At 44.6% G+C, this 21575-nt stretch overlaps 1 protein-coding gene across 1 annotated transcript in view; it reads right to left on the bottom strand.

Annotated features, from left to right (window-relative positions):
• Positions 1-21575, bottom strand: part of Sox5 (SRY-box transcription factor 5) — a 369147-nt gene that overhangs the window by 60504 nt on the left and 287068 nt on the right. The window contains exon 9 of the mRNA XM_032905393.1: positions 8651-8797. Within this exon, the coding sequence (XP_032761284.1) occupies positions 8651-8797 (147 nt within the window). The remainder of the gene's footprint in view (positions 1-8650; positions 8798-21575) is intronic.

Genomic DNA, 21575 nt, shown 5'->3' on the forward strand with positions numbered 1-21575 from the left:
ACAATACAGGTATAAGTATGTCTGTGTGTGTGCTCATGTGCACACGTGCACGTGTGAGTAATAATAATTAAAGAAGTCTTCACGAGTTTGACAGGGAGTGGGGGGGAACACAGGAGGAATTGGAGGGAGGTGGATGGGAATGACTGGGATACACAAATACACTGTATAAATTTGTTTGGGGAAATTGAAAGAAGTGCTCAGAATGTCATTCGAAGCCTTTCCCCATCCAGACTTAGTGGTGCGTGCGTGGCCTTCCTGATCCACATGATAAACTCAGACCAGCCAGGAGCATACCCTAGGGTCTGTATGATCGGTAATCCTCCACTGTTAAATTCTTCCTTCTGTTAATGTCGGTCTGATAGTTGGCCTCCTCTGCCAAACTTCTGAAGAAGTCTCTTCTCCCATCCCTAAGCACTCCACTGGCCACGATTTTCTTCTTCGATACCAGAAAGAAGTGACTGACTTGCTCAACGGTCTGCTTTTCCCCACCAAACTGCCATGTCTTAAGAGAAACAAAGTATTTTATGGGTGGTGGTGGGTGCTTTTGCCTAGAGCCAAATGTGGGAGACCACAGGTGTCCTGTCACATGGGAGGGATCATGGGTGGTAGATGCAACGTCTTGACTAAGGAACACCGAAGAAGGAGCCCTTTGGAGACAAACAGAAGAACAGAGTTGAGAGGCAGAAACCACCTCAACGTGGTGCTGCCAGGGCTCCTGTCAGAGAGACCAGAATGACTGAACAGTTTGCTTGCTTAATGTGGTGACTATGTTTTCCTCTTGCTTGACCCAGTTCGGATTGGATTTCCATGTCACTTGCAAATGACCACGCTGTCTCTCATTCAGCAGGAAAGATGAAGTGCCGGAAAGCTAGCGAGAGTCCCCTGAAGAAGAAACCTTATGGTGATGGAGTTATTCTGAGTTAGATATGGGGTGTTGGTTTGCTGCCATTCCAGGAGTCGAGGCCCAGGTGAAAAGGCCTGGCGGCCGGGGCATTGGACTAAGCAGCCTTCTCTGTCTTCCTTGCCCTTTGTGTCAGTATCTCCCTTTCTCTCAGAGTGTTCTATTTCAATTGTTTCATGCCCATGTCTATCTCTATTTAATCACCATATTAATTTATTTTTCTTCTCTGTCATGCAACGTTTGACAGCATTAATAGTGATTTCTGTTCTTTCAAGGGGAAAGTCCAGATAGAAATCCAACAGATGCATGCACGCATATACCGTTTTCCAGGAAACTTGAGTAACATTAGTTGGCTGCCAATGTAGGACTAAATGTCTGCTTCGGTGCCTGTCTGTGAGAAGGGCCGCCGACTTTTGCCTATTTCATGAAGAGGGATGTCTAAGCAGCCTGTGTACAAACTGATCAAGAGACCAACTCTAAAATTTCACTTCTTTCTCTATGGCAACAGTCTCCGTCTGCACTGTCTGAAGAGGATGAGAGGGGGCCAGGTAGCAAGTTTCTAATGAGAGCCTGATCAGTTATGGAGGGTAGAAGACTATTTCGGCTGTCTCGACACAGGTTTTCAGAACTCTATGTCAATTCCCCAGAGGAAGGGACACAGGTGACTGTGCTGGGCTCTCTTTCTCTGCCAGGGGAAAATGGGAACGGCCGGTCAGCTCAGCCAGGCTGTTCTGGGGGCCTGCTCTTCTTCAGGCCTCCATTTTCTTTCCCTAAGGGACTTAGGTTTGACTAGCCCACCTTTCCTGCATTCAGCTGCCTCAAACAAGGTGCTCTTCTGTCAGAAACTCTCCTCTGGGTTGAGCCCAGGAGCGACAGGACAAGTGTTATTGATAAAACATTGCCCAGTGGATCTGTCTAGGCAGACCAATCCCCGACAGCCCTTCCTTCCTGTGGTTTGTGTTATTAGAGAGATTTGGCTTGTGTCGCCATGCTGTGTTGAGGCACAAACCATTCTAAATATCAGCCGAATACCAACAGAGCCCAGGCCAGAGGGATGCAAAGGCCATTTCCCCAACCCTCCCTGGCTCTTTCCCCTTTATATCTAACGCAGAGGATGTGACTGGGCTGTCCTTCCTTTATAAGTTGTGTTGTTTTTCCAGCACAAACATGGCTCCCACCACTTTTCCGGGGTCCTAAGAATATATTGCCGGGTGACCTGTTTGGACATTTATAGTCCTGGAGCTGAGAAAGCCTGTGGTTAGGCATCGAAGCTGCAGGAAGGATTCCCTGTGACTGAACAGAGCAGAGAGGGAAGGTACGGAGTGCATCCCAGGGCTTAAATACGAACACTTCAATTAACATGTTCCAGTTGAGTAACAAGAAGCCGCAAAAAGAAAACCATTTAGAAATCACAGGGTGATCATGCTATATCCGCCGTAAATCTGTCCCAACCCAGGAAGTGCTAATGAGAAGGGCCACGCTGACAGTGAGCTCTACGGGCGACTCTTCGATGAATGCACCTTGCAAGCACGATGCAGCCACAGCGCATTTCAAAGGCTCACGTACATTGAAATACAGACAGTGAAGATGGTGTGCTTGGTAGGTCTTCCACACAGCACCATGTATCTCTCTGGAGCAAAGTCCCAGGGAGACTCTGGTATTTAATTGACTTTCCAGAGAGTGGATATAAAACACTTGGCCAACTCCAATGGGGTCTTAATCAGCTGAGGCTAAAATATTATTCTGCTCTAAAGTTGAAGGAGAGATTGAATATGCGATGGTACCAGGCCCAACGACTCGAAGATGGCTCCGTGGAATTAATTAACACTGATGTACAGTGACTATTCACAGCCCCTTACGTCTGAAGACCATTTCAGCAAGTGCAAGTCTTCTTGATACAGCAGTGCTGGCCCCGGTCTAGTGAGCTTTGATGCTCTGAGATACTGCTTGACTGTGTTACCCAGGAGAAGAAGCACAACGGCTGTGATCTCGGAGTGTTCTGAGGTCCTCTGCGTCTCAGAGCGACATTTCCAGGACCATTGCCATTCAGACGTTTCCATGGCTGTGTGAGGTGTGAAAGCTCATAGGTCTGAGAGCTCATACACATAGTTGCAACCACACTAAGTAGCACTTTGGACACTGTGTGACGGAAATGCTATTGTGCTGGACTTAGCTCTTCCTGGTTCATTTCAAACTCATGAGCTCTCCTGAGGTAAAGGATGCTTCCAGGTTGGTAAAAGTAGTCAACTTTAATAAAAAGAAATGAAACAGACTAGGCTCCACAGAACGTGCTTGCCACCACAGCCCTTGGGAGGCGCCAGCACAATAATCAAGAACTCAAGGGTAGCCTGGGCTACAAAGCAAGTTAGAATCCAGCCTGGGCTCCTTGAGACCCTGTTCCAAAAACCATAAAAATACAAAAAGCTAAAAAGGGGAGCAAGCAAACAAAAACTTGGCGCATATATGCAAAAGAGAATAAATAAAGTAACAGCATCAAACAGCGTTCAACTCCAGCAGCAGCAGAACCCCTGGTTAGACTTGGTTAGGACTGGACTTAGGACTGGACTGAGAACCATCAGTTTACATTCCTACTTTTCTTTTCCTCCCACTTGGCATTATCAGAACCTGTCTGGAGTCACTAAAAATGCTGTCATTTTCCAAATGTATGGCTAACCAGTCTTCAATCAAGACATCACCCTCTTTGCAGAGCATTAAATCATCCTGGGAATATGTGTAGCTGTGACTTAAGAGCGTTAAACTGCAAACCCATCCCTGCAGATAAGATACGAGGGAGTGTTTACTTGATGGCCTCAAAGTACGTGATTTGGTCCCATTAAAAAAGAAATGGCATCCGTTAGAAGTCATGGGCAGGGTGGGTACAACCCACTTCCTCTCTGCGGATCAGATACCCACAAAGCTCTACCTCTTGCCTGAGAAACTGAAGCAGCCTTTACAATGGTGTTACAGTTGCAGTGGAAAAGAACTGATTGTGTCTGCCCAGATAGCCGGGGCTGGCTCAGGCTCTGTTGGACGAGCATTTCTTTCCCTTGTCCTAACTCCCAGGGTCTGTGCCTGAACACATGGGGACATCTCTGCTGGAAGGATTTGAAAAGGACAATGACGACAACAAAATTGATTTGGACAATCTATGTGTTCTTGCCAATGACGCGGGCTTGACGGTGGTGGTGGTGGGCGGGGTCATGTTGATGAGGGTCATGGCTCAAAAGAAAAGGCACCCAGGAATTCTCTGCTGTCGTCAGCTCGCTAACTGTGCTGGTGGTTACAGGTGGTCCACATGTCTCTGTCAAACCCTGAGAGGTATTCAATAATAACGGGTACAAGTTGACCCTAAAATTTCCCCAAGAGGTGACTCCTTTTGTAATGAAAAAAAGAATCACTTAAAATATGAATCTTAGGCATTTATCCCAGCTAATGAGGAAAGCGTTCTGTGGTGGAGAAGCTGGCCAGGCTCTCAAAAGTCTAGAGAATGTACAGCGAGTGATTTAAATAAACAACGTGTGGTACTGACAAGTGGGATGCCGAGCACATCCTCCATCAGTCTGCTCCGTGGCGCAATCTAGACGGTAAACACATTTAAACATTCGTTAAGGCGGGCAAGCATATTTGAAGCAAGACTGGAAATCCACCATCGTGGAGCAGCAGTGTGCTAAACTCCTTCCTACAGGAAGGCAGAATCCCTTGTACAAAATGGGAGATTTCATAATTTTATCCTTTGTTGTTTGCCAACATCTACCTGTTAGAATGGGCTATCATGTTGCGTTTAAGCTGAGAGACTGTCCAGGGGGAGCTAAATGTGTTTGCCTTCGTGGATTGATGTAAGACAGCTGTGGAGTGGGATCTGCAGGGAGGACTTCAAAACCTATGTGCAAGGTAAGCGTCGGTGTCCTTGGACATATTGAAACTCACCCATGGTCTTAACTCTCCACTATATACCCTCTGGCAGATTAAACACTGAAAATATATCTATATAAAAATATATAATATATATATTTATATATATATTCGGCACGTTACTAATTAAGCCAAGGCATTAAAGCATTGGGCAGTGACACCACTTCAGGCTTTGATGAGGACAGCACATGGCAGTGACACGAAGGACAGGAAAACCGGTGCTCGCAAACGCAGACCTTGAATAGACCAGCCATTGTCTAGAATTTTCTCCGTTACAAAATGCATTTCCCACACGCCGTTTTCAGACTTGCGCTGTGAGTCCTCTAAAGCTTTCTTTATCATTTAATATTATAAATAATTGCGTGTCTAGGCGGCAGTTCAAAGCTCAGTATAGCACTTGTACAACACCCCAGGCAGGTCAGGTGACCTTTCTCCAATCCTGCTCTCTCTGGTGCTGAGGACAGACAAAGTGATACGTCTGTCATACGCCATTACCATTAGAACAGAATCTTGTTCTTTTATTACAACTGAACTCCGCCAGATCTCTCAGCAGGAATGCTAAGTGAAATCAATGTCTTGGATTTCCAGGCTGAGCTTGGAGGTCACAGCCACTCTGTCATTTCTCAGTATTATCCTTTCTCTCGCGCGCACACACTCCCTGAGCCTCCAACTGGCACACAGCAGATTGAAAACAGCATGCATCAGAGGACTCATGCTGCACAATTTTACAGTCTTTTGGAGCCCCTCCTTTTGATCCCCCCTTCCATGTTTTTCTTTTCTCTTTGCAAATTGCAAATAAGTTTTGCTATGTCCTCTGGAGTTGGGAGTCAGAGGCAATGGTGCACCCAGGAGGAGGGTAGGTGATACAACTCAGAACACACACTTCACTTCTGACAGCTGTCAGTAAGAGCAGTGTCCATCTGCCGTCCCACGAATTTGATACGTGACTCCACTGCTCTAAAGAGTAAACATCCTTGTGACATAAGCTACCAGTTCTATTTATGTCAAGTAGGTATGCACACAAAGGCCTTGTGTTACTGTGTGATGGTAAGACAGGCATAGGAAGTTGCACAACAATGCCCACTCTCCCCTCCCCACCCCACATGCAGAGAAACAGAGACAGAGACAGAGACAGAGAGACTATTTCCCAAGATACTAATGCTGACTGTGTAAAAACATAAATATGCTAATCAAGGGATGTCCATGAATACATTAGCTCTGTGGAGTCACAACAGGCATCATGTTATGCGCAGACATCATTTCTGGGCTATGAGAGGGCAAGCGGGTTCTGTTGATTTATTACTAGTTGTAACTTGGGGAACTACAATCAAAGGGTGCAACTTAGTGCCTTGGCTTTTTTTTTTTATTTTAACTCACCATATTTTTCTGATCGACTAAATCAGCACGGGAACATCTTGGAATTCTTTCTAACGACAACAGGAGTGGCAAATGGCGTGTGCTAGGGGACACTGGGCAAGCGACACATTTTTATAAGATTGCGTTGATATCGAAAGAGAAGAACGCTATTCTTGGTTAAATCTTGATATACGTCGCTACAACTGTGGGTGGGAAGAAGGGTACCCATTGGTTTCTTCAGCTTTATGTGGTAGGAAATTCATGAAGGCTGACTTCTACAAAGTAATTACGCTTCGAAGATAAACCATAGAATACATGTTTACATTATGTAAATCGTGGTAATTGAAACACAATCTATGTTTTCCCTTTTGGGAACTGAAGAGAGGCGTACAGAGCTGTAAGATTGGGAAGAAGTTTAATGCTGCTAAAACAATTGTTCTCTTTGGGTGTGTGTGCTGAATTCGTAGGCTTTTATGAGTAAGTAAAACCACTTGGCCCACTGAGCCTCTTCCCAACCACAACACAAAGGGCCCTCAGTGGCTTTGGCATTTGCTATTGTCACCTAGGAAAGGGCCATTGTGCCAATCGCCCAGCCAGCCTGCAGGTGGATGGACGGATGGACAGATGGCTGAATGACCGGAGACTAAGCGAAGGCAAAGATGAAGTGGCCGTCTGGACTGAAAGTTCTTTTCGTGATTTGTGTGAGTGAAATGGTTGAGAATATCTGAATGTTAGACTTTTCACCTAGAAGTAAGCGGGGGAACCCACTAATCGTGTCAAACAGAAACCGGTCTGTGAACCTGAAAGGAAATACCTTACTGCAAAACACTGGTATGGCTCAGGATGTGGAGGGAAATTGACACATCGAGGGAGGGAGAGAAATGGACTCAGCCCTTGCAGAGGCATCTGTGTAAAACAAGGGCAGTGAGGCCACTTGCCTTTATTTTGCTTACAATGTATCTGTAAATGCAACATTTTAAAACTGCTAGCACCAGGCGCCGTCACAATACTGCTTTAGAATGAAACTTGATTTGGTAACTTGTTATAATTGCCTCTGAGCTCTGGCTTTACGCATGTCGGAAATTATAGATAGAAGCAGGTCCGGCCTTAGACAGGAAGCAGAGGGCATGTGAGGTCCACCAAACAGCAGAAGCGATTTGAAAATGGCATATGTCCCCGCCCTGCTGTCCCCCAGTGTGTAAGTGTTTTCCCTAGCCACAGTCCCAACTCCCCTGTCAGGCTATGTTTACGTACAAATGTATTCTTCTCATAACAATACAGAAAGGGTGCAATGGGAACCCTGGGAAGGAAGGAGTTGGGAGTCTGCTCTCAAATGACCAAACGGTCCTTTTCTACAGCCTCCTATCTGGAGTTTTACAGTAGCCGAGCTGATGTTCTGAATCCCCATGCTCCTTCAATATTTCCTATCTTACTCATGTACTTCTTCGCACATGTCCAGATTACTCCTCCCGACTCCCCTAAGGCATTCCCATACTTCATCCATGGGATGGAAGATGACACCGAGTGTCTAGACGACGACAACAACAACAACAACAACAACAACAACAACAACAACAATAAAGATGCTTGGTGTAAATATTATTAGCGGTGTCAGTTTTCTGGTTAGTACTTTCTAACAGAGTTAGTATTTGCATTTATCTTTTCTGAATGACCACACAAAGCATCCCTCTCTGGCTAGCCTTGCTTGCTTTGCAGAAAGCTTAATACACAACAGCTCACAGGTGAAGCACGCACACACAAAGGCTTCCACATGACACTCTCCACTCTCCCCGATGAGAGGAGCCATCTTTAATCCCCCCAGTCTTCCCCCCATGTTCCTATGTTCCTAGGCACTAGTTCCACACTCCAAAGCCAGAACTGCGTTTAAATAGTCTCCCAATACTATTATTATCTCCATGCCTTTACATGATAATCTGGGTGGATGTGTGACATATCTAAAATTACAACTCTGCCATCGCCACACTGCGTTATAACAGTTATCGATAGTTTTCAAGAAGCGCTCCATATGTCTCCATTCTACTCACGCTTAGGCTTCTATTTCAGTTGTTTATCCCTTGGCAAACGTTCGCTTTTCTTGCTCGAGCCAATCTCTCCCTCCTAATGACACATAGTGTACATTTATCTGTACGTGGCTTCATGATATCTATTATCGATTATTCTCTGGGTTGTAAAGGATGGCTATTTGTTTTATAGATAGCTGTTTCTAGGGCTATCAACTCACTGGTTCAAAGACGCCCATTTCGGATTTTCATTACAACTGCCAATATGTTTGTTGAGCGAACAAGACGATTATTAGAAATGTAAATTTACGCATGCAGCTAAGGCTCCCTCGAAAGTCTTACCTCCGCATACCCCCTGAGATTAGTCAGCCCGGTGGCTGGAATCTACGAGACCTTCAATAAATACTGTGAACCATAGAAGTTCAAGTGCAAAGACAGATCAGCTTATTGAAGAGGGTACCTTGCTTTTGGGTGGTGGGCTGTTTGTGCTCTTGTCTGTGTGAATGCTGGTAGGAGACACGGCAGCACCAAGGTTGCCTTGGGGTAGGCCTAGGAGCTTCCCTCCTGGAGAAACCTGCATTGCAGCTAGCTGGGCAGCATAGAACTGCTACAGAAGAAAAGACAGAGAGAGGCTGTCAGTCATAACGCAAACACACCCTTCAGGAGCACCGCAGTCGGGTGCGCCATGCTTCCTACATATTCCCGAGTACACCAGACATGATTAACGGGAGAAGCTGTCACTGTGGTCTACAAATTAGCTTCCCTGGAGGGCGGCGGCAGGTAACACGTAAGCAGGACCTTGTCAATGGTACGGGCAGGGGCACCAAACACAAGTGGTCATCACACTCACTCCTTACCGATGGCTAGGAATCGAGCGTGCGGTATTGTCTAGCCAAGGCTCCAATCTGTTCTCCCTTAAATTCCCAACTGTGTAAAGAACCCACTTCACAAAGTACAGAGTAAGTTTCTTATCTTCCTTGGTTCAGTTTTGACTTACTGAAATGGGCAACTGGAACATTTTTCATTCATTCATTCATTTATTTATTTATTTATTTATTTATTTATTTATTTATTTATTTATCCTGTCTGTTTATCTAAGAATTAACTGTATGCAAATTGGGAAACAGGTTGAGCAAGGAAGGAAGGAGAGGACTCTGGGAGGCCAGGTGATCATTCTGCCTGCATTGATCATCAACTGGGTGCTTGGGAGACAAAGTTAATCCACTTCATGATATAAGCAGACACATCTCAAAATGAAACAAACCTCTCTAAAACACACACTGGTTCTTATTAAATAACAAAGAAAAGCTGCTCCAAGAAACAATTAGCAAATTTAAAGAACATTTCACTTTTATAATGATATCTTCAGATACAGTATCCAACTAAGAACACTGCTTCACATCCCAACATGGGCATCAAACATAAAGGTTAACACTGTTTCATCTTCATGTATCCTTTGAGACATTTGACAGTCTACATGACAAAGCAATTAACCTTTACAGTGTGTGTGTGTGTGTGTGTGTGTTTGTATATGTATGTTGTGTGTTTGTGTGTGTTGTATGTTTGTGTGTGTATGTGTGTTTGTATATGTGTGTTGTGTGTTTGTGTGTGTTGTGTGTTTGTGTGTGTTTGTGTGTGTTGTGTGTTTGTATATGTGTGTTGTGTGTTTGTGTGTGTTGTGTGTTTGTGTGTGTATGTGTTTGTATATGTGTGTTGTGTGTTTGTGTGTGTTGTATGTTTGTGTGTGTGTGTTTGTATATGTGTGTTGTGTGTTTGTGTGTGTTGTATGTTTGTGTGTGTGTTTGCATTATGCAGGTCTCTCGATTTCCTATTTCGTACTTGTCTGAGATGCAGAGTCTTTTCTGCTCAATCCTGTGCTTCTACAACGATGGTAAGGAGCGGAAGTCCTTAAAGAGAAGGACTATAGGATAGTCATCTGGGAAGAACAATGTCAAAGCAGAAAATTGTTCCAGAAACACAATCTATTCTGCTAAGTGGGATCCTACTGAAAGTGACGTGCTGAAAGACAAGTACTGCTGTCACATGACAGTGTACATGAATTACTTGTAGTTCCTGATCCTCTGATCCAAATGTAAACAGGAAGGTTAGGTCGGTGAGGAAGATTACAGCTAATTTACATGTTAAGTGACAGAGGATGCACTGGGGGAGTAGGAAGCCCCCTCCCTATTGAAGTACACTTACACCATCAGTACCAACCACTGCCTTCATATTTATGTGTTGGGGGCAATAATAACATGTCTCACTTCAACCATTGGAAGTGTAAGATTTTATCCCCAAGTCTCAGGTTATATGTAAAGAGGAAAAGAATAATTTTCTCTATAGCTGAAGACTTCAGAGTTTATGGTTTTTTTTTCTTCTTTTTAAATCAGAATTGTCAAATTTCTCCTGGTTGTGATGAAAACTTGTGCATTATTTCCTGGGATTTGAAAAGTAGATTTTTTTCCCTTGCCATCATTTTGAGCCATTTATGAGGCTATTTATAATGTAACTGTGTCCTTAGGATACGATTTAGAAAAATTACACACATACCCAATAGAATACATGGACCCGTGCATTTGAAAAACACGAGTTTTCAGTTTAGCCACACAACTGTATTATGTTCTGTAATTTTCTGTAGCATTTCTTACTGTGTTCCCAAGAAGAATCGCACTGGCTGTTATAACTAGAGATATGTGGTAATGATACATGCTCCTGGCTTTAGTATATAATAAAAATGACATTTCACCAATTAATGGAGGTGACACAGGGCATCTAGACATCTGTATACAAATAAAAAAAAGTTTAAAAAATACTTCAATAACTTAAAATTTAGTTTTGACCCATAAGAGATTTATCATTATATTTTAAAGCTATCAATCAATTAATCTCTCTCTCTCTCTCTCTCTCTCTCTCTCTCTCTCTCTCTCTCTTCCTACCTACCTATCTACTTACCTACCTACCTACCTACCTACCTACCTACCTACCTATCTATCATGGTTGATGTTTAGACTTTTAAATGACTTCACCAATTATGTCTAACAGGTGATTCAATGATTACTAAACATTATGGGCACATTTGCAACTTTCAAAGAAAATTACAGGGTGTGTGTTTAAAGTTAAAAGGATAAAACCCTCAAAATTGTTCAGTATTTCAAGGTTACAGATGTAAAATATTCCACATTAAAAAAAAAAAAAAAAAAAGCACACACCCTTCCCTCACTCCATACACGCATTTGTTCTTACTATTTTACAAATGGGATTGGGGTTTTTCAGGGTTCCATTTTCCAAAGGCATACTTTCAAAGTCAAATTTTAAAAGTTGCCCAAACTCAGATGGCTTGTAGCTGGGATAAAGATCCAAATCTCCACAGCCATAGCCCTGAGAGGAGATAATGTCCCTTGAAGGATTGAAATGTTACATAAGCAAGTAGGGTCTGCAGGACACTGAAGAGCTGGGGGAGGGGCATATGCACGCGCACACAAGCAAACTTGGGAACCAGCAGAAGCCAGGAAGACAGGAAATACTCAATGGGCTGATTACAACCAATTTTGTGTTAAGGTGTTTCCTTAAAAAATCATCTCTTGTTGGAATTCGAAGGAGGACAGTAGATTAGAGGTATATGGAGCATTTAACCCTCAGTTTCCTCAGTCCTCCGTGGAGTTGGAATTCCCACCATTATTCTCAGGGTAACCATCAACTGTGTCTGCACGGATAAAACACTTGTCTCATTAAATCAGCCAGGTGAGAGCAGGCCTCCAGCTTCAGCCTCTTAAGTAAGTTTACTATCCCTGAATTTGTTTCTAATGTTTAGAAAGAAAAGCAGCTGTCCTCGCAGAAGTACAATTACCATCAGACGTCTCACTCTGCCCTGTGAAGAAGGATGCAAACATGGGTCGTATCTTCACCGAATGTGCAGCTTAAATATCCACAGGAAGGCACACCCCTCTTCTAAAGGGGGACCTCAGGGTGGCTGGCACAGAGATGGACAACAGTAGGTAATGGAAGCCAAGGGAACGCCCCAGGAAGCAAACAGCATAGGGGTTCACAAGCTCAGCTTTCTTCTGGATGCTCTTGATATGCCAGCAAGAGAGTTCTTCCTGAAGCGCTGAGGCACGGGAGCACCCAGGGAGTAAGAACACCCTGTGTGAAGATTAACCAGACCTAGGAGTGTCTGTTGTCAGAGGTCAGGAGTGTCAGGTCATTAGAAGTCAGGAGCCACAGTTTTGATTGACAGCATGTGACCCGACATAACTAACGAGAGAATTAACAAGAGGAAAGAACGGGAGTGTCACAGCATAGTGGGCACAAAGTATAATTACTCAAGTCTTCATTTTAAAAGAGTAATATTCAATTGTTTATCATATGTTCGTATATAACAATAAACCATTGTGAGACAGCCAAGTGGATTACACTCCTTTGGGGGTGGGAGGAGTAAATCAGACAGAGAGGCTACCTCATAATCCTGCATTGTGACAGACCAAAGGCTGACTAGTCCATCTCACTGGGGACTTCCTCAAAAGGCACCCTCTCTCCTCCCCGCTCCTGTTCATCTTTCTATGCTCCTCTCCCTTCTCTCCCACCATCTCCTTCTCTTTCTTTTTTCTTCCTCCTTTCCTTCCCCTTTCTTGTGGTGCTAGTCACCAAACCCACGTGTATGCACATCCTGGGCAAGTGCTCTACGGACTGAGCTACACGCCCAGCCTCAGACACTTCTCAAAGTGTGAAGAGTGCAAAGCCTCTCACGCAGCAGCATGAACAGGGGGACTGCATCCACCCAGTCAGCCAAACCTGGACGCCATTTTGTCCTGCTTACTGAAGTGTGTATGGGGAGGAACTGGCTTTCCTGCTGAGCTCTTGTGATCCAGTACTAGATCAGAGCTTCGCAAAGCAATAGAGACAGACATTTTCACTTCTACTGACTACCTAGGTCCTTGGGATAAAAGTGAGAGTTCAACCCTTTTGGACAACATGTTCCCCCTTCCCCTAAGGTTACATACGATGCGTATTTACAATCTTTTGACGGGGATATTAACTTGATTTAGACTTTTTAGTGTTCATTGTACAGTAGCCTGACAAAGTAACAACCAGTTTTAGTTCTAAGCTGGATTACCACATTCATTTGAGAGATAGGAAGCCCTTGTCACTTCTCCCTAATAGCGTATTTTCCCCAAATTGCTCACAACACAGCTTCTCCCATTGGCTACCAGCCTGGTGTCTAGTTGCCATCTGGAGTATCTGGATTTGAAACACTAGGCACTGGCAGAGCTAACTATCCGGATTTGTTGTTCCAAACCTATTCGGCGACTAGTAAACCCCCTGCAGGCAGGGCCTAGGCCTCAGCCTCTACCAGGGCTACCTGAAAACATCAAAGGCAGCATCATTGGCCCAGGAGCAAGAGCTTTGGGAAATGATGTCACTGCCTTTAATGCGCACAGGTCTCTTGCTTATTCTTAGTCTCCCTGGGGAGCGTCTAGACAATCTGGATCGAGGTGAAGGAGACAGAGGGAACCCTGAAGTCCGCCTTTCCCAAGATCAAGCATCATAACATAATAGAAGTGAGGCCAACTGGCTTTCTGGGCTTCAGTGTGGATTAGGAGACAGAGAGGGTGGGGGTGGGTAGGCCTAACAAAGGCAGAGCCACAGAAGCCCAGGCAGTCACCCTTCTTCTGTCTCCTTCTTCTTTTTTTTTTTTTTTTTGGTGAGTACGGGATTCCTTAAATGCTGTGTCTAAAGTATGGTGGCTCTCCAGGGCCATTTGTGAACTGTTAAATGATCATGACATGAAAGATGAGCCCAAGATGGTGAAAAGCACCTGAGAATTTTGTTAGGTATTTGTAAACACTTGTATATATTTATTTTACTTTTAATTATGTGTGTATGCGGTGGGGGGGGGGTGAGAGCGGTTAAACGCATGTGAATGCAGGCTCACATCAGACCGGAAGGGGATGTCACAGAAGGGGACATCGGACCCCCCTGGAGGTGGGTAGAGTTACAGGCAAGGTGGGCTGCCCTACTCTGAGGCTGAGAATACAATTCCTGTGCCCTGTAGCGGGTAGCTGTCTCCCAGGCCCGCTCTCACAGACCCATCCTCTTCTCTGAATGGTGTTTATTCCCAAACACCAGTATTTGAAAGAATAGAAGTCTGCTAAAAGTGAGTATAAACGGATTTTTCATATTTTAATATGTATTCAACTGGGAGCAAAGAGGTGGTTTTGATTCTCTTTAAGGGAGCAGGCACGAGGGTAAAGTTGTCATCCTGTGTGCTTCTTGGTGTTCAACAAAATCATCACTCCAGGTAAGTAATATTCATTTAAAAATTGGGTAAAGGCAAATATGTCCACTTACATTTTCAAAACTAACAGAAATAAAATGTTTATGATACTCTTTTCCAGGCCAAATATGTGCATAAGGATGGGAAAATTTGAGTGGTTAAAAAAGAGTCAATATGCACATACAAATGCACATTTACACACAGACACACAGACACATATGGACACACAGAACACCCCTGGATGTTCATATGCACACTATATATGCACATACATAAACATACTTGCACATACATACACACATGAACACACTCATACACACACATAGCTCATACATATCAATAATTCATGCATTTATGCTTATTTAGAAGAGAGACTTTTGAACTATAAAGTTTTTGTCTGCTATTACTTATGATGCATTGTTTATGAATGCATTCCTACCCACTGCAAATTTGAACCTGAAAGAGATGCATCAAGTGATATGCGAGGAGAATGTTCCACTTTTCCCTCCTTTCCGTGTTTAAGTGAAAGGACACAGAATGGCGTTGCGAACAGAGACAAAAACCAAAAGCAATTTCAAGCCTCCATAAGTGTTATCTTTATGGCTTAATTTCTGGTTCTTAATGTAACTTAAATGTGGAGTTTAAAGAGAAACTAATGTAGTGGAGAAAATCTTTCAAAACATGCCAGCAGGTTCCGATGTGAATAAATGTGCTTTCTGCACTGTTATTTGTCAAGTTTCCTCAGAAAATTATCAGCGCCGCTTCAATTTGAGCATGGACTTACCCCGGCACTGGCGGCATTAACGTATTTATTAAGCACATTATGTGTAGAACGGCATCCAGCAAAAGTCCCAGTAGAGAGTCGCACACTGAGTGGATACACACTTCAGAGTTATGCATCAGTATGGACCGGTGAATAAACTGTATTGCACTCTCCCATCCTGATAAACTAAAGATACCAAATCCCCCTATACTGTGGCTCCTCCATCAAACCCCAGCAAATAAGGAGGTGGAGAAATAGATCGGTCATTAAGGACACCCGCTGCTTGAAGAGCACCCCAGGTTGGTTCCTAGCACCCCTGTGAGGAGGCTCACAGTCATCTGTGAATCCCGCGGCAGGGGGCTGGGTCTCTTCTGGTCTATCAGGGCATCCCTCACACACGCATATAATTAAAGAGAAGGTAAATCCTGAGATGATCCACAGAGGGTGCCACATTGTTGCAATGGTGTCAGGAAATTGGAAACTTGACTTGGATGGTATGAATCGAATGGTAGATGTCCCTTCTTAGTGCGGAAACTCTAAGAGATCCCTGACAGATAAAGCAGGGTTTGTGCATGACTTGGAAGTATTAGTTGTTTATGGAAAATATCTGAAGATGGGACTTGAAAAACATATTTAGAAACATATTATAAGCAGAATTAGTCTCGATAGTCCAAGGTGGAAATGACCCCAAAATGTTTTCGAGAGTAAATGGACAAAAACAACAACAACAATAACAACAACAAAAACCAAAACAGAAAATAAAAACAAAACAAAAAAACAAAAAACAAAAAAACAAAAAAAAACAAAACAAAAAACCAAAACAAAACCAGAGATACTGGGAAAATACTCAGCAAATAACTACTTGTATGAACTTTGAGGAACCCTATCTGTGCTGATCCAGTAAGGCAGAGAAGACAGAAGAAAGGCTGTGTGATGCCATTCCCAGGTCTGGGTTATCAACACAGAGATGGGACGAAGGTTTCTGGGGGAGGGGGAGGGGCGTGAGCATTCTGCTTACAGTACAGCTTCAACCTGGGGATTGGAACACTCTCCTAGGGGAATCAGGGTGACAGGGACACACACACCAGTCAATGTGCATCATACAGACAAAACACGGCAAATGTACCTGTATGTACCTAAAGACACACAAAGTCAGGAACGTGGCTGTTCCCGTAGCGCCATGTAAGAATATCCTGTGTTAAGTCACTGCCACTATCGAGAAGCAACATAAGGGAGAATAACTTACAGTGACTGGTGGTGTCAGAGTTTGGGGCATGGCTGCTGGCTCACACACATGGACGGAGCAACAGAACAGGGGACAACCACAGACATCAGAGGGGCTTCTACACACAAGAACAGGAAGCAGGAGAGAAGGGAAGAGATTGGGGGAAGCCTGGGCACAGTATGCCCCTCCCCCTACCTTTCACCACTTCCCAATAATGCTGTCAGATGTCCACCTACCGAGGAGGTGGGTTTATTAATCCCCTAGACATCTCTCTAGTCAGTCAAGCTGAGGTCTAAGATTCGCACCCCAGGTATAGGTCTACATGGATCCTTCCCCTCGTGTCCTCTGATCCTTCCTGTAGAAGACAGGAGGTTCGGGGCAGATGGGCTCCCACCTGACTGACCAATTGGGACTCTCTTGAGAGCGCCAGGATCTGACAGCGCTATAGCCTCATTAGCCCACTCCCTCGACAAGTGCAGACAAGTCGGAGTGTGCCCCTCACACACAGAACTGCTGACTCTGCTCCACCTCGTGCCGCGGGGCAATGCTAATAAACACTGGACAGTGCTCTGTATGCAGCGGAATACGGTTTGCTCCTGCGGCCAGCTGTGAGGTCAGTTCTGCAGTTACCACTTCTGAGACAGAGCTAGGAGGAAGCAAAGACTGAGAGATTTCACCTAGCACAATGCTTCTGGCGCTCCTGCGGGTTTGGCGAGCCTTGTTAGGGCTGAGTCATCGATTCCCTTCCTTGACAAATCACAATATACCACATTTGTTTATCCATTTAGCCACTTGATGGACACTTGGATTCTTATTTCCTATTTTAAGCTGTTATGATTAATTCTGCCATGAACATTCCAGGGCCAGCCTTTGTGTGTTTTTATTACTCTGGGCTACCCCCATTTCTAATATTGGATTTGCTTAGTCATATGAGCGTGAGTCACACAAGCGCATGTTTCCTTTAAAAGTGCCATTTCTTCACCGTGGCTGAGTGCTCTTGCGTTCCTACTGCCATGTCTGAGGACTGCAGTAACTCTGCATCTTCATCCGCACTTAGCATTCTTTAAAGATATTTTTAAAATATTATTTTACGCCTTTAAAAGTGTTTGTTTCGTGTATGCATGTGTGGTACACTTGTGCAGTACACTCAAGGCCAGAAGAGGGTGTCTAATTTGCTGTAACTGGAGTTTACAAGTTCTTGGGAGTTGCCATGTGGGTGCAAGGAGCTGACTGAGGGTCATCTGGAGGAACAGCAAGTGCTCTTCAGAGGCGAGTCATCTCCTCGTCTCCTTGGCTAGGATAATTATTCTAGTGAGGTGGACTGCATGGGACTGCTGCTTGGAAGTACGTCTTCCATTTTTCCTGTGTGCCTTTCCAGGCACTTAACGGTCACTCCCTGGTACTGGACAGAAAACTGTGCACCAAGATCTTTTCCTTTTTTTACGAAATGTGGCTGTTATTTTGTTGAGTGAAAAGGGGGCTCTATACACCTGGCAACTGTTTTAGGCAGCAAAGTTGGTGAGGTAAATGGTGTTAAGAGTCTAGTCCCATTGGGAGGGGTAGCTGTTGTTGAAAAATCATAAGCAGTGGGATAATAATAGAACAATCAGGCTTTCCCTCTAACCCTCGTCATACGATGGCATAGGCACCGGAGACACTCGAGTCTCTGTGGGCACAGCTCTGAACGTTCCCACCACGGAGCCCCGATCTTTCGAACCGGGGCAGGATTCCTAAACCAAACGGTGGACAGGGAAGAAATGTGTTAGGCTGAAGTGGTGAATAAGCTCCAGGCTTTTGAGGAGACTTCTCCACAGGAAGGAGGGAAGACGCCATCGTGGCAATGGCAGTATCATCTGGGGATGCCTGAGTACAAATTTAACATCAGGCCGACAAGGGTCTGACGAGGAGAGAGCAGCAGAAGCGAGTCTGGAGATCAGCAGGGCAAGCCACAGGATGAAAGGGATGCTACGAAGTCCGGAGTGGGATGACCTCCTCTCCGCACAAAACGGGTGAGCTGACGAGCGGTGTGTCTGACGGGAGAAACGTCCGTCGTGATTCAAGAAAGAAAGTGGATCACCACGACTCACTTCTTCTAAGAACTATCACTCCTGGATGGCGTGTCTTTATACAGGATACAGCGAGATACAGGAGAGATTGTATTTGGCCATACAGTGGCTTTAGGTTAAGAGGATCTTATGAGCCTGGATGTGGCGGCGCTGACGAGGTGGAGGCAAACGGACCGGATGGTGAAACCATACCCCTAACATAAGAAAACAATGACGCTCCGAATTCATGAGCATTGCGTATATAAATCTGCCTCATTAAATGTTAGTAATACACGTCCAGTCCAACTGTTATTATTCTGTTCGGTTTTATGAGCTGAGAGAGTTGGATGGTGTATGGAGGCACCCACGAAGGGTGGGCTGGTGTGTGGGTGTGCAAACGGCGTCGTGCTAAAACCTCAAGATGCCTCTGAACTCCTCAAGCCAAAGGACCCGCTGTGGGTGAGAGGCTGCCTGTCTGCTTCTGCCTCGCTGCAGGCAAGGGAGCTTCTAAAAGAGCACTTCGGATGTCCTGCCCCTTTAAAAGCTTCTTTCTTCCTTTTATTACACACCGATAAATCTCAAAACAGCTAGGAGAAAACTCATTTTGACTTTTATAATTGAAGCAGTTCCTTAAGGAACTAGATAAACTTTTCTAAGAGTCACACTAGGAAATGCCACCTGATCCGTTCTCCTCCCCTCCCTCTCTGCTGGTGCTCTACTCCAAGAGCCACCTTCACGTTCTGCACATAACCCATTACAATATGTTCCAACATCTGCCTCCCCGTATGATGCATGACCTATCCGACTGACCCTTTTTATGCCGCTCCAGAATTTCTGTTCGCTACTGATTGAGGACAAGAGCTCCTCTTCCATCCCTCAGGTCACAGACCAGTAAATACATCTCCATTTGGCAAGAGAGAAACACTGCTGGCCAGGGGCTCTTCAGATCTCTATACATCACGGATGGCACTTCATCTTTAATTAGTTTAATTTTGTGGGTAATGCCACTGAAATTCCTCTTAAAGTAACAGGAAAAAAAGGAAAGCAGGCAGGCAAGAAGAAAGGGAGGAAGGAAGGAAGGAAGAAGGAAGGAAGGAAGGAGGGAGGGAAGGAGGAAGGGAGGAAGAAGGAAGGAAGGGGAAGGGAAAGAGACAGAAGGCAGTCAGGTAGGTTTGCACACTGAGAGAAAAAAAATCTGTGGCTCTCAGATACTCATGATTTGCCATAGGAAAGCTGAGGGTCACCAGACACTCTAGAAGCAAATGCTTCTGTTTGCCATGGTCACAACAATCACCCATTTTATCCTAGCAGACAGTGGGAGGGCAGCAGGGCAGCAAATAGTCAGACATAGGATTCCAACTGCATGAGAGGACGTCGTCAGCGCCTCTTTGTAGTAAACCAAACTGTATGCCACTTATCCTATTTTACATTACTTATCCCATCTAATATAAGAATACACACTTCCGGAGTGTGGTCCGGCTGCGTGCTAGAGCACACACACATGCCGGGGTGGGAAGCATAAGAACAATGGCTCCTTCTAGCAGGTGTCGCTACGTCTGGACTCACTAACAACTCCACAGATCTGCTATGGGGGATGAAGGCTCCCAGCACTTCGACAACGCCACAAATGCTAAAAGACTTGAGATACCAGAATTCGAGTTGTGCTGACGTTTGATTTCCATTATGTGACGTCATGAACTCAGCAAACTGGGAGCAAAGCTCCTCTGTGAAAACTCTAATACAATGTATGTTGTTGTCTGTTTTCCTTAATTTTATATTTCAATTATGTGTCTGTCTGTGCTTCTCGGTATGAAAATGTGCACATGGATTCTGGTGCCCGTGGAAGACAGAAGATTTAGGTTCCCGGAGCTGGAGTTATGTGTGGCTATGAGCTGCTCACGCGGGTGACGGAAACCAAGGCTGGGTCTTCTGCAAGAGCAGTGAGTGCTCTTAACTGCTAAGCTATCTCTCAGGCCCTGCTTCCTAGTCTTTATCACTCATGATTTTACTCATTTAAATGACTCCCAATAACGTCTCCAACCTCAGGTCCTTAGCTCTATAAATCTGACAAGGAACAAAATGTCTCCAGTGGAGTGACCAGAGACAAAAAGAATGAGGTTGCTAATGTGGCGAGTAGCTCAGGAGACGGAACAGCATTTGAGGGTGTGCACCTGCACATGATGGGCATGTCGCCCTCTGTTGTTGGGGACAAAGGTGGGGTTCCCTGAGGACTGATGTAACATGGTCAGGGAGATGATCACACATACATCAAAACAACAACAACAACAACAACAACAACAACAACAACAAATCAAGTTGCACTTGGAGTCAATACCACTCCATAATCAAATGGTTCTCCCTGTAGCCAAGGAACTCTCCCATAAACTACAGATGATAAATGACAGCTTGAGCTATTCTGAAGATGCTTCAGGGCAGGGCCACTCCTCTGTCCCTGGAGAAGGCACAGCTGCACCTACATCTCTTCAGTTTATGTGTCCTCTTCTGGCATGAACAGACAGGCACGCCATGTTTAAATTTAATATAACTTTCCTCCTAGGGATTGTCTTCAACTGTTTCTTTCCCCCTTTGCCCTCCTATAAACTTTTAAGTAAGAAAGTCATTGCACATTAATATGAGTGGCGGCTCTGTGCCTATGTGTCTGTGTCTATGTTCTTGGAGACAAGATGTTAGAGCAGGAAAGGCCAACAGAGATGGGTTCAAAGGAGGCCAGGCTGCACTGATGACACCCTCAGTATTGAGGACACAGGACAGGAAAGAAGGGAAACTTTCACACCCAAGAGAAACTTTCCCAGCATCCTGCCGTTTTCCTCATGGCTTCTGCCAGGAAAAATGCCTTGGTTTTTTTTTCTTCTTCCCTTTTTAATTTAAAAGCGAATGTTTCAAATATTCTCTAATAGATGTAAGGGAAACTATAAAAGTGTACTATTGTCTTAATCACTGAAACGATTTAGAAAATGTCGATCTTCCTAATTCTTTAGCACCGGGACCCCTTGAGTGGAACAAGATAATCATTAATAGGAGAACCATGAGAAATATGTCACACTGGAAATATGTAAACAC

The sequence above is a fragment of the Rattus rattus genome, chromosome 6 (assembly GCF_011064425.1).
Source record: "Rattus rattus isolate New Zealand chromosome 6, Rrattus_CSIRO_v1, whole genome shotgun sequence".
Classification (NCBI taxonomy): domain Eukaryota; kingdom Metazoa; phylum Chordata; class Mammalia; order Rodentia; family Muridae; genus Rattus; species Rattus rattus.